This window comes from Podarcis cretensis, assembly GCF_951804945.1.
Source record: "Podarcis cretensis genome assembly, chromosome: 10".
Classification (NCBI taxonomy): Eukaryota; Metazoa; Chordata; class Lepidosauria; order Squamata; family Lacertidae; genus Podarcis; species Podarcis cretensis.
This window is the reverse complement of record NC_137179.1, coordinates 19,258,123-19,274,348: the sequence shown is the minus strand read 5'-3', so window position 1 is coordinate 19,274,348 and position 16,226 is coordinate 19,258,123. Positions and strand designations below refer to the sequence as shown.

Here is a 16,226-nt window from a genome sequence, read left to right as displayed (position 1 = left end):
AATGAAATCTGCAAATTATATGGATTAGTTCTGATCTGATTTATACACTTTGATTTTGGGGCTACAGTTAATAATTCTTCAAATCATATGTATATGTAGCTGGCTAGAACCATGCCAGTGCCATTGAAAACCATCATGGGGCATCTGTGAATGCTTGCTGCCATTTAACAGGGGGGAAAGTTTCCAGCTCTGACCATTATGGAGAAAAGGTTCTGGTGAGCAGGCAGTATAAATCAAAGACGCAAATTGCTAGAAGCCTAGTTCTTCTGTTCTGCTCTTAATTTTTGTCCTGTGCTGCTTCCTTGTATACTACATTTCTCCGTTCCTTGTTCTTACTTCCAGAACTGATGCCAAAACTAATGTGACGGTCACTGCTTCCACTTGGGGATAATTGATTTTCTATTAATTTATTCTTGCTTTGATTGAAGTGATAAGTCATTAGAGCAGGAGAGGAAGATAGAATCACTTTCTACAGAACAGAAAAACACATTGCCTTCTATTCACAGAGGGTGTAGGACTAATCCTCACTCTGTACTGTTAATTGTGTCATATAAGAGTTTGCTCCTGCTTTTCCAGAATATAAATCAAAACTTGGGTGCAGTGGGAGAGAGAGATAAATAGTAAGTGGCATATAAGGGTGAAGTGGCATATAAGCTTTATACAGGAGTGCTATAATTGATCCCACTGATATTTGCTACAATCTTTTGTGCATGAATTAGGAGATTAGAAATCTCCTTGGTGATGCACTAAAATGTTCAACACTTAATTGATGGTACACATTTGAAAGGACCGTGAGTTTCTGAAGAAGTTAAATTTCTTGTTTTCCCCCAGATTCACAACAGAATCTTTTCCTTGAAAGGCAACTAATTTTGATAGGAAATAAAGGATGTGTTGAGAAATAACCATTTTCATTAAGGAAAGTTGTCCAAAGTTTTTTATATTGACAGAAGGAGATGGGTGGAAAAGCAGCTTCTAACAAAAGCAAATACTCATATAGACACTGATATCTGCCAAGGATGTATTTAATGGATATGTATAACCCTTCAAAGCATTTTACGTGTTGACCATGAACTAGGCGTAGCCATTCTATAAGGTTACTAAAGAGAGCTGCCTATTGAGCTGAACATGCTAATATGCTTCTATAACGTGTGAATTACTTGTCTTGTTCATGTCAATACAGCCTCAATCCATGGTGCATCCGTGTGGGGGAACCCCAACGTTCCCAGATTCCCAAGTATTTTTTCCAACCGTTCATGAACGGCCAGTGTCTTTCTCGCCACCACCCATCTGCCCTTCACGGGTGGCCATTTCTCAGCGACGCAAGAGCACTTCCATCCTTGAAGCCCAAACCTGCCACTTCCAGCCCTTGCTCAAGACTGGTCAGAGTTTTGTTCTCCCTGTTGGTAGTCCAGCCACTTGGACACCAGAGGGACTGGTGACAGTGAGCAGCACAGCTGGGGAGCATATGCAGGCTAACCCTGGTTTTGACTCGGCTCAAGGGTTGAGTGATTACAGATCTGGACAAGCGCCTTCAAAGGATGCTACAAGCATGTTGACTCAAGAAGCAGTGTATTTAGTGGGCATGCACTACCAGTCCCAGTTGCCAGAACACTGTGATACAGTGCCCCAGAATCCCCAGGGGACTGAGCAACACTTACAGCAGGCTCCTGAACAGAGAAATTTGCAAGGCGGCCCCCCGCAGAGTTCTACTTTTGAATATCAAACTGGGCAGCCATTTCTGGCAAGACAGATTCAGAACTTGAGACTGGATTCTGGAATGAATCCACCATCACCATTGTCTAGTATGTCAGCACCACTGAGTGCAGATGCCACACAAATGAATTTTCACCCAGTATTTGTTCCACATTCTGCACCTGCCATACTCACTCACAGTGGGGACGGTCGAGCAAGTTGTGTGTTTGAGTTCCATGTTCAAGCACCCAGTGCAACTGCAGGAGACGGTGCTGTCCTCTCACAGCGCATTTATAGAAATCGTCGAGGCTCCACAGATTTTAACCAGGAGGAGTCCCCTCAGACAACCGTACAGCCTGGTCGTCTTCAGCCTGTAACGGAAGAGCAGTGCAGCTACCTAGGTTCCGAGTTCATGGTGCCTAGAGGCAGTTCTGTCTTACAGAGCTGGCCAGAAGGTAGCCCAGGATACTCCAGTGATTCATCACAGTTGACTTCCTCAGACACTGGTGACTTTCTTTCTCCTCCTCCCACTGGGGTATCTGCATCGTATGGTTCAGGCTTGCCTCTGCCTGCTGCCCAGCTGACTCAGAAGGCATTTCAGGATTCACAGATCATCTTCCACTTCCCACAGGGAACTTCATCTCAACAGGCTTTCTCGGCACTGGCTTCATCAGGACCATCTACACTCTATCCTCAGGTTACAGGAACAAATGTTTCCAAATTACTTCGTTTTTCGTAAACCCCACCCCCCACCCCGCAACTTCATAGTACAAAACTCCTTGTATTCCTTATCCTGTTTCGACCTTTCCTTAATCTCCTCACATCCCTGCAAATTACTGCAGTATTTGAGATTAGAACAGTATTGTGTGGTTGTTGAAGCTTCTGTGGTCCTAGCTTACTAGGTCAGACCTCATTGTGATCAGTATATGTCATATGTATTGGTGGTTGTCAAAACCTTGTCGTGTGAGCCTGTTTAATATGGTAACAAGTGCTGGTCATTTAACAATGTTGAAAAAAATTCTTTTTTACTTATCTGATGCTCACTTGGATGCTCAGGTAAGAGAAACACAGACTGTTTCACAGCCTGAAGATGTACTAGACTGGATGAAGTAATAACCGTTCTTTAAACACAAACCAAAGCAGTACCACTCTACATTCATACTGTGCCAAGTAGTGCCATCTTTTCTTAACACATGCACTTTCTTGGTCTTATTGTAGGTTAGAGACACTGTGTTGTACAGAACTGATTGGAGTTGGAGGTTTTTTTGTCTTATTGTTGCAGAGGTCAACAAGGGTCAATCTCTAGGTCAAACCACCCTCCTGCGTGATGTGTGTTTTCTAACTGCCAACCATAGAGGGGTATTCATAAGCAGTAATAGCAGGAAGGTGTGAGAGTTTGGCTTATTCTGTCCTCACCATAAATAGGTAAGGGGACTGCCAACAGCAAAATTATTGGCTGACCAGTTGGTGTGGTCTATGAAATAGATTTTGTGAGTCTTCAAAGCATTGCAAAAATGCACAAACCTGTTTGATTTGTAGGACAGAGACAAGGACAGAGACAATGATAGTGTGCTCCAAGGAAGACTTTATTACTCTATTTACAACTCCCTGGGAAAACTTGGTATAGCATTGAAGAAGGACTATTCTGCAGTCATAAAACTCCAATAGCCTGGTTCATACATTATGCTAAGCCATGGCTTGTTTAGCCAAAGCGTGGTTTGCTTGAATATCCAAACTCTCCAGAGCAGACCACAAGGTGAAGCTATAGTGGTGGTTGACTTACAAACGGTGGCTTGTTTTCTTCTAGAGTTTGACATATCTAAATCCATCAGTCTTGCCTCACTTGTAAACTGTTGCCTTCAGCCCTCGATTGTCAATATGAGGACAATAAGCTGACCTTCTTTACAGGTTTCATGAGATAATGTATGTCCAGTGTTTTAGTAAAGCACCATGCAAGTATTTAGTGTCTTAGAAGTAAATGTTTTTTTCTGAAAACAAAACCTCACTTTTTACTGATAGCAGCATTTCAGTAACAGTAACAGTAGTGAAACTAGTGATGTGGAAGTTTTATTCCTTTACTCACTTTATATTGGTGACTTGTAACTTGTTGCTTTTTCTGGGTCCTAGTAGTCTTTTTTAGGAACAGTAGTCACATTTTTGGTGGGGGGACGAACAGTTTTTATTACTGAGACACGGGAATGCTGTATTTACAAGTTCCTTTGTGGATTTCCTTGGAGAAATCAGCAGAAGTTGAGAAATGTTTCTGTAGTGAAACTTGAACATAAACAGGCTAAATAGATTCCACAGAAGCACTTAATTCAGATCCAAACCTTACAGGATGAACCTCACAAGCTAAGTGAATAGTATTTTCTCCCACCTTTCAAAATGACCCCACAGCTCTGTCCCATGTTTCCACCATACTACCAGTGTATATAGAACATGCTTGTTTGATAACAATCTGACACCATACGTTCCTATAGGTTTGACTTGGCTAAATGAACTCCTCGGCTACCTTTTTTCTTTCAAATTCTTTGTGTAATTGTCCAAATATTGTATGCCTTGTTCAACCTTGTCACTGCAACATTACAAGCTTTAGCTCTGATTTTTCCACTTTGTACATACAATTTTTCCATTATATACTGAGATAAAGCCCAGAATGTGGTATACATTTCAGTATGCTGCAAATGTATTTTTCAAAAATGATCATTGCCATTCCAGTTTCGGTTGTTGGCTTTTCTTGTCTTTACATCCATTAATGATTATTGTGCCTTGCTTACTTATTAAAATTGGAAGTTATTAGCTGGAAATCAAAATTCCAGGACACGTCTTAGTTATGATGCTTATTAAGATGAATTAATATTGGCCTAGATTACATATTGTTTGTAAATGCAGATGTTTCATGGAGCTAAACCAAACTACAGCTCATTGTTTCCTCTTGTGCTAGCGTAGCCTGATGCAGATCTTTGACAAACTGCAGGAGGATGAGATTTGCATTGTAGAAATGCATCATGCAAAACTTAGACTTGCAACTTGTATTAGATGCTACAAAAATAATGCATTGTAAAACAATGCATTGCAATGACAGTCCTTTGTTTGAAGCGTCCATATTGAATGCTGTTCTAATTCATTGGGGATGTTTAACTACAGGCCAGTGTTGTTCAGGTGCTTATTTTCAGTATAGAAGTTGGCAAAGAATCTGATTCTCTGTCTTTTTCCTTTAGGCGCAGATGAAAGGGCAGCCATCCTCAAATGCTTCATCAGTTGGCATATCATCCCAGCTAATGCAGCCAAGTCAACAGGTAATGATGAGCAACTGTTTTTCAAATATTTCTGTAGGTTGAGGATATTCAGTGCAGTTATTTTTTTGTAGTGCTTTCAGTGTTTGACTCGGTAGCAGGTTGGACTACTCTATGGCTCTCCAGTTGATGCTGGACTCCAGCTCCCATCACCATGAGCAAATACAGGCAATGGTCAGAGAAGATGGGAGTTGTAGTTCAACAACATCTAGAGGACATGAAGTCAGCTACCTTGTTTCTAGGTAGGAAAGGTGGGTCATGGTTAAGTTAACATATACTAAAGTGAATTTTGTACATTTTTTTCTGATTCCTTTGAGGATTTGCTGTGGAATTTGTTTAAGATTTATATTTTTAAAATTTTACTTTTCTGCTTACAAGTTATAGGTGATTATCATTCCTTTGACTTAGCTTGATTTATTCTGTATGTTTTCCCCAGAAATGTGCCCAAAATAATATTTGGTGAAAGTTTGTTAATGTGTTGAAAATAATTAACTGTAGAAATCAGTCTCATTTAACAGTTAGCTTCCATCTTGCATGAGACAATTTCATGTGGTGTGCCTATGTAACCTTTCTCAAAAAGCTTTGCTCTGCATGCTAACTTTTCTAGTATTAGTATTTGGCAAGGTATAGATAGAATGTTCCTGGTTCCAGTGAATTATGATTTCAAAGAGTAAAAACAAGCAGTGAGCTGTATCTCCTCTAAGCTCTGAGGGCCTTCTAGCTAGTGAGGTCTTCTTGCTAGTGGCACCCATCCTGTGGAACTTCCTCCTATCAGATATCAAACGGATAAATAATTATACGACCTTCCGTAGACACCTGAAGGCAGCCCTGTATCAGGAAACTTTTATTGTGTGGTGTTCCATTGTGTTTCTGTATATTCTGTTGGAAGCCACCAAGAGTCCAGAGTAGCTGGGGCAAGCCAGTTAGATGGGCAGGGTACATTATTATTATTATTATTATTATTATTATTATTATTAATTCTTCCTATGTCTGGCTTCAGAACACACTGTTTACTGTGTTATTTGAACTGGGAAATGGTGTTTCAATATCTCCCTATGAACTTAGATTGTAAGACATGTTTGGTTTGGGTTTCCACAAGGCCTTAAATCACAGTTTTCTGGTTTGAGCTTCCTATTTTTTTAAGCCAAGTTCCAATGAAAGGCTGAACTTCACCTTTGTCTGAGTGTCAGTTGTTGATTCCCCTCCCACCATGCCCATGCTTGTATAGTGTCACCTCCCCGCCCCCGACCTTTAAGTAAAGGTAAAGGGACCCCTGACCATTAGGTCCAGTCGTGGCCAACTCTGGGGTTGTGGTGCTCATCTCGCTTTATTGGCTGAGGTAGCTGGTGTACAGCTTCCGGGTCATGTGGCCAGCATGACTAAGTTGCTTCTGGTGAACCAGAGTAGCGCACGGAAATGCCGTTTAACTGCCCACTGGAGCGGTACTTGTTTATCTACTTGCACTTGATGTGCTTTCAAACTGCTAGGTTGGCAGGAGCAGGGACCGTGCAACGGGAGCTCACCCTGTCACAGGGATTCAAACTGCCAACCTTCTGATCAGCAAGTCCTAGGCTCTGTGGTTTAACGCACAGCACCACCCACGTCCCTTGACCTTTAAGTAGGCTGTGCTTATTTTCAGTTGTTTCTCAGGAAGTTTGTGCTAACTCTACTTCAGTACTGTTGAACATCTTAAAACAAAATATTATCATTAGAATACACACATACACAGCAGGAATTCAGATATACCCAAGACAAGATCAACTGCTGCAAAATATTTCCAGATAAAAGGTGTTTTTGTCCAGTGTAAATAATCTGCTGTTGTTTTTTCTTCTATGACAGAGCACCCAGCCTTCAGCCTCTTCACAACAGACTGGGCAATACCAACTTCAGCAGCCTTCAGTTTCCAGTGGAGCTGCTCCATCGCAGCCAGTTACACAGCAAGCACAAATAATGTCTGTGCCTCAGGTAGCAGCTGGGACACAGGTAAACTACAACTTGCTAGCTCCTGGAAGGCTTCTGTCTGGACTACCTGAATTGTTTGCAGCTAAGCCCCCTTCATTTATGTGACAAAACAGGGTATATATATATATATATATATATATATATATATATATATCTAGTTGGAAATGTGTTGTCTGGAAGAGTACAATGAAAGTATTAGGATAAGGAAAATCATTGTATTAAATGGGAAGACTTAACCCATCAACTTTTGTCATGGTCTAAAATGCAATGCCTGATTTTGAAAAAGTTAGAAAACCTGTGTGTTGTTTGAGAGTGCATGTGTGTGTGCATAGTTTTGGGGTTTTTTTAATCAGTGTAGGAGGTCAGTGGCTCAGTATCCCAACACTGAGTGCTCTTCAAGATGAGTCTCCTTTTTTCTCCACATCTCCCTCCTTCACTCTTTGCCCTAGAGGCTTTTTGCTGACTCCAGATTGGTCCTGTAGATGTATATACTTTTGAATCCCAGAATACTAAATTTTTGTGGCAATTTTGCTTAAGTTTCCTGAAAAATTTCCTGTTGCATTTCTTGCTCTGCTTTTTGGCACTAACAAGAGTATCTCTATATGTTGGTCGAGTGGCTTTTAATTCCCCCTGACCTCAGGCTCCTACACCCATATGAGGGGTTATTAGAGGTGTGTTCTATATAAACTGATGCCATGCTATAATAATAATATATTATTACTATTACTATTATTATTATTATTACTACTACTACTACTACTACCCCACCCATCTGGCTGGGTGTCTTGACCTTGTTTCTCCATCCTGAAATTCTCCTTTGATAACAAGGATAATTTCTCCAAAATGTTAAAGATAGGCATCAAAAAAGGCCACCAAAAACTGCTAATTGGAAGTAACCCTCCCAGCCACTCTGTCAAATATATTCCTTCCCTGCTCCTGTTAAGTGTGGTGTAAACATTTCTCCCCTTTTCTTGGACTAATGCAATTAAAAGCTTGCTTCCTGCAACCTTTCTCCTTAAAGGTCTATCTTTTTCTTTACCTCCCCAGCTTCCTGTTTCCCAGCCAGTGCCGATCATCCAAGGTGAAACACAGTTACCTATGGCAGTGCCTTCCCTTCCTCAGCCTTCAGTTGCCCCTGTCATGCCCATTGGCTCTCATTTTCTCCCTATGGGCCCGCCCTTACAGACTCCCCTTCATCCACAGTTCTCAGTTTCTCAGATGCCCATAGCAACACCTCATGTGTCAGTGGCTCAGCCTGGTTTCCCAACTCTACCCATCTCCATGGCATCTGGTGTTAGCCAGCCATTGCTCACTTTGGCCACGTCTGCTGCAGCAGCTGCTATTCCTGTGGGTTCAACTGTTGTCCCTAGCCAGCTTCCAACTCTTCTGCAGCCCGTGGCGCAGCTGTCCGGCCAGGTTCTCCCACAGCTTCTACAGCCATCTGTTCAGCCCATGGGATTGCCAGCCACACTTGGACAAACTGCTGAAGTACCACTTCCACCTACAGATGCTGTGTACCAGGTATTGTGGCAGTCAAGAAAGAGTCCCTCTCTTCTGCTCCTCTGGTGCTTTAGAGTCCGCTAAGATGTCCTGAAAAGTTACTTGCAGTCTTTGGAAGGAGAGGCCAAATGGTTTTTCAGTATACAAGGGAAATTCCTGATTTTAAACCAAATTTGATTAGTAATGGTATTTTGTTTTCGCATTGGTAGTTTTACTGAGGAATGAATCGTAGAATTATAGAATTGGAAGGCACCCTGAGGCTCACCTAGTCCAACCCCTGCAATGCAGGAATATGCAGATGTCCCATATGGGGCTTGAACCTGCAACCTTGGTATTATCAATACCACACTCTAACCAACTGAGCTGGAAGAGTAATGTCGACTGACATGTAAATGAGTGTCAGATCACTGAAGGGCCACAGTTTCCCCACTCAAATACCAGTGCAGGGTGGGGAGCCTGTAGCTCTCCTGAAGTTGTTGGACTGCATCAGCCCTAGCCAGCAGGGCCAATGAGGCATGATGGGAGTTGCAGTCAAGCAACATTTGGAAGCTACAGGTTCTCCATTCCACTACTACCTTATGCTTGAGTGTGATGAGGGCATCTAGCATCTAGGTGTTTCATCTCAGTTAATAGATTCAAGCTATGAAATTGCCAGGCTGCAGTGATAATTTGCTGGAGTGCTGGCCAGGCAGTTTTGACTGTCAGCTGGAGCACAGCATAAAAAGCTTAACAAGACTTAAATTGTGAAAGATGCGGAAGCACCATGATATACACATGGCAAGCAAACAGATTTCCCATGCTCCAATTTTAGGGAAACATGTTGAACTTGTCTTCAGTAGACAGCACAACAAAAATAAATAACAAGTGAAACCTCTCTTTTTGTCTCTGGAAAGAGACTGGCAAGCAGGCATTAGAAGAGATGGAGCCCTGTTGCTCTGACTTGACTGGGGCCTGGTCATCTGACAGCTTCTTTGCAGACCTGGTAACGTGATGGAGCATTTATAGTTAACAGGACGGGGAGGACCTTTTTAGTACACAGGTTGCTTTAAGGTCCCTTTAGTTGTGTGGTGCACTGCTGTTCCAGAGTGCATGATGGCTTGGGATTTAACATTGACCCCAAGGCAGTAGGCTTTGTTCCTTTTTAAAATAAGGTACCCTGGAAGTTGTGCAACAAATTTAAGGAGTTCATGGCAGGAGGGAGTTAAAAATCCTATGCAGCTTGCCTTGCTTTCCCCCCCTTCCTATCTGTTTCATACTGTTTCCCCCTGAATTACCCTAAATTACAATAACTTGGCTTCCTCGTTTATCGCAGGGCTTCCCACCTCGGCTACCAGCACAATATACTGGAGACTCAAACATTGCTTCTTCTGTGGCCTCTGCTTGCCTCCCTTCTGCAGTACTATCCCCTCCCTTACCCACAGATGTACTGGCTCAGCCAGGCTACCTTGCCGCAATGGTACAGCCTTATGTGGAGCAGAATGTTTTAGTTTCTTTGGGCAGTCTAGGCGGACAGGTTCAAGTGCCACAGCCTGCTTCCTGTTTAGCACAGCAGGTCTCATCTTCAGCTTCCCAGCAGACAGCATTAGAGGTAAATGGACTATGCATGTTGCTGTGTGTGTGCATTCTAAAAACTGAGTTTCAGGGCATGAATTTTGAATTCACTTCCATTTGGGGTAGCAAGCTGAAAAATCATATGCTAATCGTCAAAATGAATTTCTCTTACAGCAGAATGTGATGCCAATGTGGAGACCTTGTTGCCCCTGGCTATGCTGTTGGGAAGTGAGTGGGCCTCCCAAGATGCAAAACACTTGCTAGCACTTTTCTTCTGGCTAGTAATGCCAATCATTGTATTGAAGACATGCTATACTCAACAGTCACTGGAAAAAAATCTCTCCTCAATCGTGTTCCCTGCAGCCTTGCCGTAGCTGGGGGAGATTTGAATGGACTTTGCACTCTGCATTGGCTTCTCTGTTGCACATTCTGCTAGTAAGATTTCTGGTTGCATGGCAAGCTGTAGTGCCACCATCATGTAGTAAATAAAATGGTTGACTTTCACCAGGCAACTTGTTTCAAATTTGCACGAAAACCTCAACTGGGGTTAAAAATTTGAAATGTTTAGATGCTTTAAGATGTTCTAGAGAGAACAGTGTGCTTTTTAGCTTCTAGTTACCTAGATGGATGGACTGTGATGGGGCTGGAAAAAGAGCTCTTTAACAAGATGCATGAAGGGAATGCTTTATCTTTTGCAGAGTACTTCTGGAGTTACTCAAACAGCACCTGCAGAGACTCAACCACCAGTGCAGCAGCAGCAGCCTTCGCAATCAACCCCATTGGTTTCCTCAATAGATAGGTAAATAGTAAATTATTGCATTTCAACTTGGATAGTTATCATTACAGACATGGTGCTTCTGTTAATCTGTTTCTGATTTGGGCGGACTCTTTGCATGTGAACTCTTAACATCTGCCCTTGACATCTAAGCTGGGGCATGGAACTTGTTTGACTCCAGTTCCATCATCCCTGACAATCAGCCATGCTGGCTGAGGCTGATGAGACCTCTGGAGGGTCACAGGTTACCCATCTCTAATTGTAGCTGATTACTCCTTTCCTGAATCACAGCAAGGCTGCTCAGACACTAGTTGTACCAGGCTCATAATGTCCTAACTTAACTATACCTTACCCGTTGCAGCACCCTATTAAAAATGGCCTGTGTCTTTCCTGTGAGTGACTCAAAAGGCGACTGTTTCTTAAAGCATGTAGCATAGTGATTCCCAAACTTTCCCCCCTACAGAAAATTGCTGAGGGTCTTGGTGAACTACTTAATTATTTTTATGCTTGTTATAGAAATTGTAATGTGCTGCGGTAGATGCTGTATGTTTTTCTAAAATTGCATTTAATTGCTTCTTGTACTTCTTATATATTGTACAGTCATATCTTGGGTTACAGACACTTCAGGTCGCGCATTTTCGGGTTACGGACGCGCCGAAACCCGGTAGTACTGGAACGGGCTACTTCCGGGTTTTGGCGCTTGTGCATGCGCAGAAGCGCTAAATCATGCTTTGCACATGCGCAGAAGCTCCAAATCACAACCACGCCTGCGCAGACACGGTGCTGTGGGTTGCAGACCTGCCTCCCACACAGATCACGTTCGCAACCCGAGCACCCACTGTATGTTATTGTAAGGCAACCCTCCATTTTTGCTGGGTTATGTTCTGAGTTACTGCACACATCCCTTGCGGGTTTGGCTCGATGCACATGTGCGCAGTTGCACATATATTGAATGTGTGTAAAGGGGGGGGGGTTGCATGTATTACAATTTGAAGTCTGTGGAATTAAAACTGTAATATAAAATATAATATAAGAAATAAAAGAAGCAATGAACATACAAGTAATAATCAATAAAATTATGAATGTTTAAGGCAATGAAAAGTACTGTTTCCCCGTTCAACCACAAATCCACAAACATGCTGTGGATCACCTGAATGAAGGCCGCAGACTACTAGTGGTCCACAAGCCACAGTTTGGAAACTCCTGATGAAATATACAAGAGAGGCATTTAATGACTAATTAAAAAACACATTTGAGCCTCATTTCACTAGTGCAGATTTAATCATCTTTATCAGCATGTAGTGGTAGCATTTTCTAAAGAGCATTTTCCTTACATTCCTTGATTTGCTGAGAGTGATACTCATCATGGAAAGGAAGTGGGGGGGGGATTACAGGTAAAAAATGGCTGATTTTTTCCCTGTCTGTTTTTCTGTAGTGCACATTCAGATGTTGCTTCAGGCTTAAGTGACTGCAATGAAAGTGTTCCAGCATCTAGTGGTAGACATGAAGGGAGGACTACGAAACGGCATTATCGGAAGTCAGTGCGCAGCCGCTCTCGGCATGAGAAGACTACACGTCCCAAACTGAGAATTCTTAATGTGAGTTTCTTTTGGTGATACTGCACTGTATAGTGCTGAATTATGGTTTAGTGTTACATCTGAATCAGTCCACTGTGTTTTAAAACCTCTGTTTTAGTGCATAGTTTATTAGACTCTAAAAAACTCTGTTTATTAGAGTACGCAAAAATCTTGGCCTTAAGTGCTCTCCCCTCCCATTGTCCTGCATGCAAGGGGAGGAGATTAGAAATGTTGCTTATTAGTTAACAGCAAACTATGATTTGCTCAAACCAGCATTATAAAGTATAGTTTGATCCAGGTTTGTAGGTAAGCTTTGGTTTGCTATTGAGTAGAATCTAAAGCTTCATATCTCACTTTGCATGCAGAGGAAGGGGAGGAGGGAGTGTATGAGCCAAGGGCTTGTCTCTGCCCCTCTTCATAACAACAAACCAAGGTTTCTCATTATATCTGAATTCAGTCACTGTTCTAACCTCTTGACAAATTGTTCTCCTGTGCTGCTTTTTCTGTCCTAAATTCTTACATTGGGTTATACTATTGTGTTTCTCTGTGTTTGTTTGTTTGTTTGTTTGTTTTGCTTAAGATGGCATATATTGAGTTGTGCAACTATCGTGTCCCCATCAAGCTTCCACCATATTTTAAGTTTGTGTATGTATGTGTGTGAGGGGGGACAGGGGGGGGAAGAGAATGGCTTTATTCACACAGCGCTAAGTCATGGTTCATTTAACAAACTATGAACTGTCACATAGACAATCAAACTGTTGCTTGTTTTCCCCAAGTTCACCTCCTTCCAGCTGCTCTCATACCTTTCTAGCTTGGTGAGCTTCTGGGGTGGAGAGGCCAGACAAATCATGGTCAAGGAAGGTGGTTAGTTCACACATAACATAAAGCCATATTTAAAAGAAACCAAGGTTTGCAAGTCAGTAACAAATCATGGTTTCAGATCCTGGTTTGCTGGCACTAAATGTACCATAAGTATACTACTCGCCTGTGTTTAATAAACCATGGCTTCATGTTATGTGTGAACCAGACAACTCTGTCCCCTTGTAATATATGGAATTTCACTTTTATGGGAGAAGACTGAATTCAACCCCCCATCCCCCTGAATGCCTTGTTCAGTCCGTTTATGGCTGTGGGGAAAATCCCTGGTGGTTCTTGATAATTTCATCTGTGTATTTTCCTGCCTCTCTATATTGCTCCCAGCCCATCTACAGCTATCATTCTCTTCCATTGTGTTTACTTCTCATCTTGAATAACAGAATTGTCTGTTCCAGGTTTCAAATAAAGGAGACCGTGTTGTGGAATGCCAGTTAGAAACGCACAATAGAAAAATGGTTACTTTCAAATTTGACTTGGACGGTGACAATCCAGAGGAAATAGCCTCTATCATGGTAAGCAGTTCAGATGGAAGCTTAATTCTGTGTTCAAATATTAGCTTCAGTACCTAATATTTAATTACTACTGAATTTGCTTTCTCCAAGTGCTTGTTTTTAGCACAGTTCTTGTTGTAATTTGTCTGCTGAGTTTGCCACAGTTTGCTGGTTAACGAATGTCTGAAGTTGCTGTGTGTAGGCTAGTACTTGCTTAAATCAAACAGTTGAAGACATTTCTTTCTCAGAACTATCATTTCTTCAAGCAAACAATTGTCCAACTGTTCTGCACTCAAGGGCCATGATCCGGAAGCAGCAACTGGCTAGCCCAAAAGCAGAATGCATATTTTTATTTTGGGGGGAAATCAGACCTCTAATATTTGTTTCCATAACTACTGTAATGTTTGGGAAATTATATACAAAGTATTTAGTCTGTCAAGTAACATAATGGAAGGCCCCCAGTAAACTCCATGATTACTGAGAATATAGCTGTTCATCCTCTGTTTAGATTGGTTATCCCTCCCTCTTGTTATCACTGCAAGAGATGCAGTCACGTTTGCAGAAGACAGAAAGCAGCAGATTTGGCGAGTGTCTCTGTGACCAAAGCTGGGCATAGTTGAGTTCACTATCTCACCAGTTTATTTTTTTATTTCATAAAATTTTTAGATCACTTAATTGTAAAGAGAGAGAGAGAGAGAGAGAGAGAGAGAGAGAGAAATGCCTCAAAGTGATTTACAAAAAGTGTTCAAACTAGTACAGTACTTGTAGATTGGAAGGCTAGTTTTCCTTTTTAGGATAGGAGAGAAAGGGCAGCATCTGTAACTGCCATAGTGCTGCATAGTTTTCCGTTTGGTGCATCCGCCTGAACTGCTGCTGTTACTTGCTCAGGTGAGTGGAAGGTGACATGTCTGTACTTACCACAATTCGAAATTTCATGCAGGTGCAAAATGAATTCATCTTGGCAATGGAGAGAGATTCATTTGTAGAGCAGGTGCGTGACATCATAGAAAAGGCAGATGAAATGCTCAGCGAGGATGCAAGTGGGGAACCAGAAGGTGACCAGAGCATGGACAGTATGCATAACCAGGTAAGGGTTTATCTTACTATCTGCACTCATGCCTTCTGCCACAAGGTCTATGCGTCTTTCTACTGCTCTTTCTTCCAACAAGCAGTCTTGGCAAAAGTTATCTATCAACTTGAGCTAAAGTCTTAATGATAAAGAAATTAGGAAAGCCATGAAACGACTCCTCCTAGGCCGTGTAAGTGGAAGTTAGTTCACAAGCCCCAGAGTAGGTTTACCTAGAACTAAACCAGAATTTACCATTTCACCCAGACATGGCCATCAGTGTATTTAGTGGTCGAATGATGGGATTATGCAGAAAAATAATCATTTCATTTGTTGCAGAAATTGGATGGAGACTTCAAACAGCCAGATCCTGTGTCTTCTATGCCACAAAGAATAGGTAAGGGCTGTTGAATTCTCTTAACAATCTTCTATTGCTGGTTTGTATTCTAGGTGTAGTATAAGACAGTCATGGCATGCTTCAGGACCGTGTGGTAGATTGTACATAGCTCAGTAGGAAATTGCACAACTGTAATCCTACATTTTTCTCTGTTACTTTAGGTGTTCCTCCTAACTCATTGACGCAGGTTGTCCATTCTGCTGGAAGACGGTTTATTGTCAGCCCTGTACCCGAAAGTAGGTTACGAGAACAGAGATTTTTCACTTCTATCCCATCAGAAAGTGAGCTGCTTGATATAGGTGAGTTAATCACCATTCCCAACACAGCCTGCTCTTACCACTAACAGAATGTGTGGATTTCAAGGAAACAGTTTTACAGGGCTTGTATCAATAATGAATTTATTATTTGTTTCTAAAGGCATGTCTCTCTCCATGTGTACCTACCTGTGTGTTGGGTTCTTCTTCAGAGGCCCTTCTCAGTGTCTCCAGCCAAATGAGCTGCAGCCGGTGGCTATGGGGGAGAGAATGTCCTTGCCTGGTGACCACTTTGGTGTCAGCACCAGGCAAATGCATTTTTAAAAAAATCAAAACATCCAGGTGGTTTCATTTGCTGTAGCTTTAACATGTTTTTATTTCATCTGACTCTTTTGTATTTTTTTATGTTGGAATTTTGAATGGTTTTATTGTTTATTGTGAGCTGCATTAAGAACTTTATTGTAGGGTGGCTTGTAAATATTGTAAATCAAAGATGGGGAACCATTGGCCTTCCAGATGTTGTTAGACACCAACTCCCATCAGCCCCAGCTAACAGAGCCAAGGATGATGGGAGTTGTAGATCAGCTGCACCTGAAGGGCTGCAGTTTCCCCATCTTTGTGGTAAAAATATATAGGTAAAATGAAAGTAAACCTACCTTCTTTCTTTATTAGCATGGCATAAACTGTTGCCATCTATTTGAGTGTGCAGTATTGTGAAAGTTATACTGTTAGAAATAGAAAATTAGGATTCCTAGTCATAAAGGGGTATTTAGCTGCCTCTTGCATCCA

General features: G+C 41.9%; 1 protein-coding gene across 1 annotated transcript in view; it reads left to right on the top strand.

Annotated features, from left to right (window-relative positions):
- The window catches only part of WNK1 (WNK lysine deficient protein kinase 1), a 109,103-nt gene that overhangs the window by 66,402 nt on the left and 26,475 nt on the right, over positions 1-16,226 (top strand). The window contains 11 exon segments of the mRNA XM_079992080.1: positions 1,181-2,389; positions 4,914-4,991; positions 6,828-6,971; positions 7,998-8,471; positions 9,763-10,038; positions 10,700-10,800; positions 12,212-12,374; positions 13,625-13,741; positions 14,661-14,807; positions 15,126-15,183; positions 15,345-15,482. Of these exon segments, the coding sequence (XP_079848206.1) occupies positions 1,181-2,389; positions 4,914-4,991; positions 6,828-6,971; positions 7,998-8,471; positions 9,763-10,038; positions 10,700-10,800; positions 12,212-12,374; positions 13,625-13,741; positions 14,661-14,807; positions 15,126-15,183; positions 15,345-15,482 (2,905 nt within the window).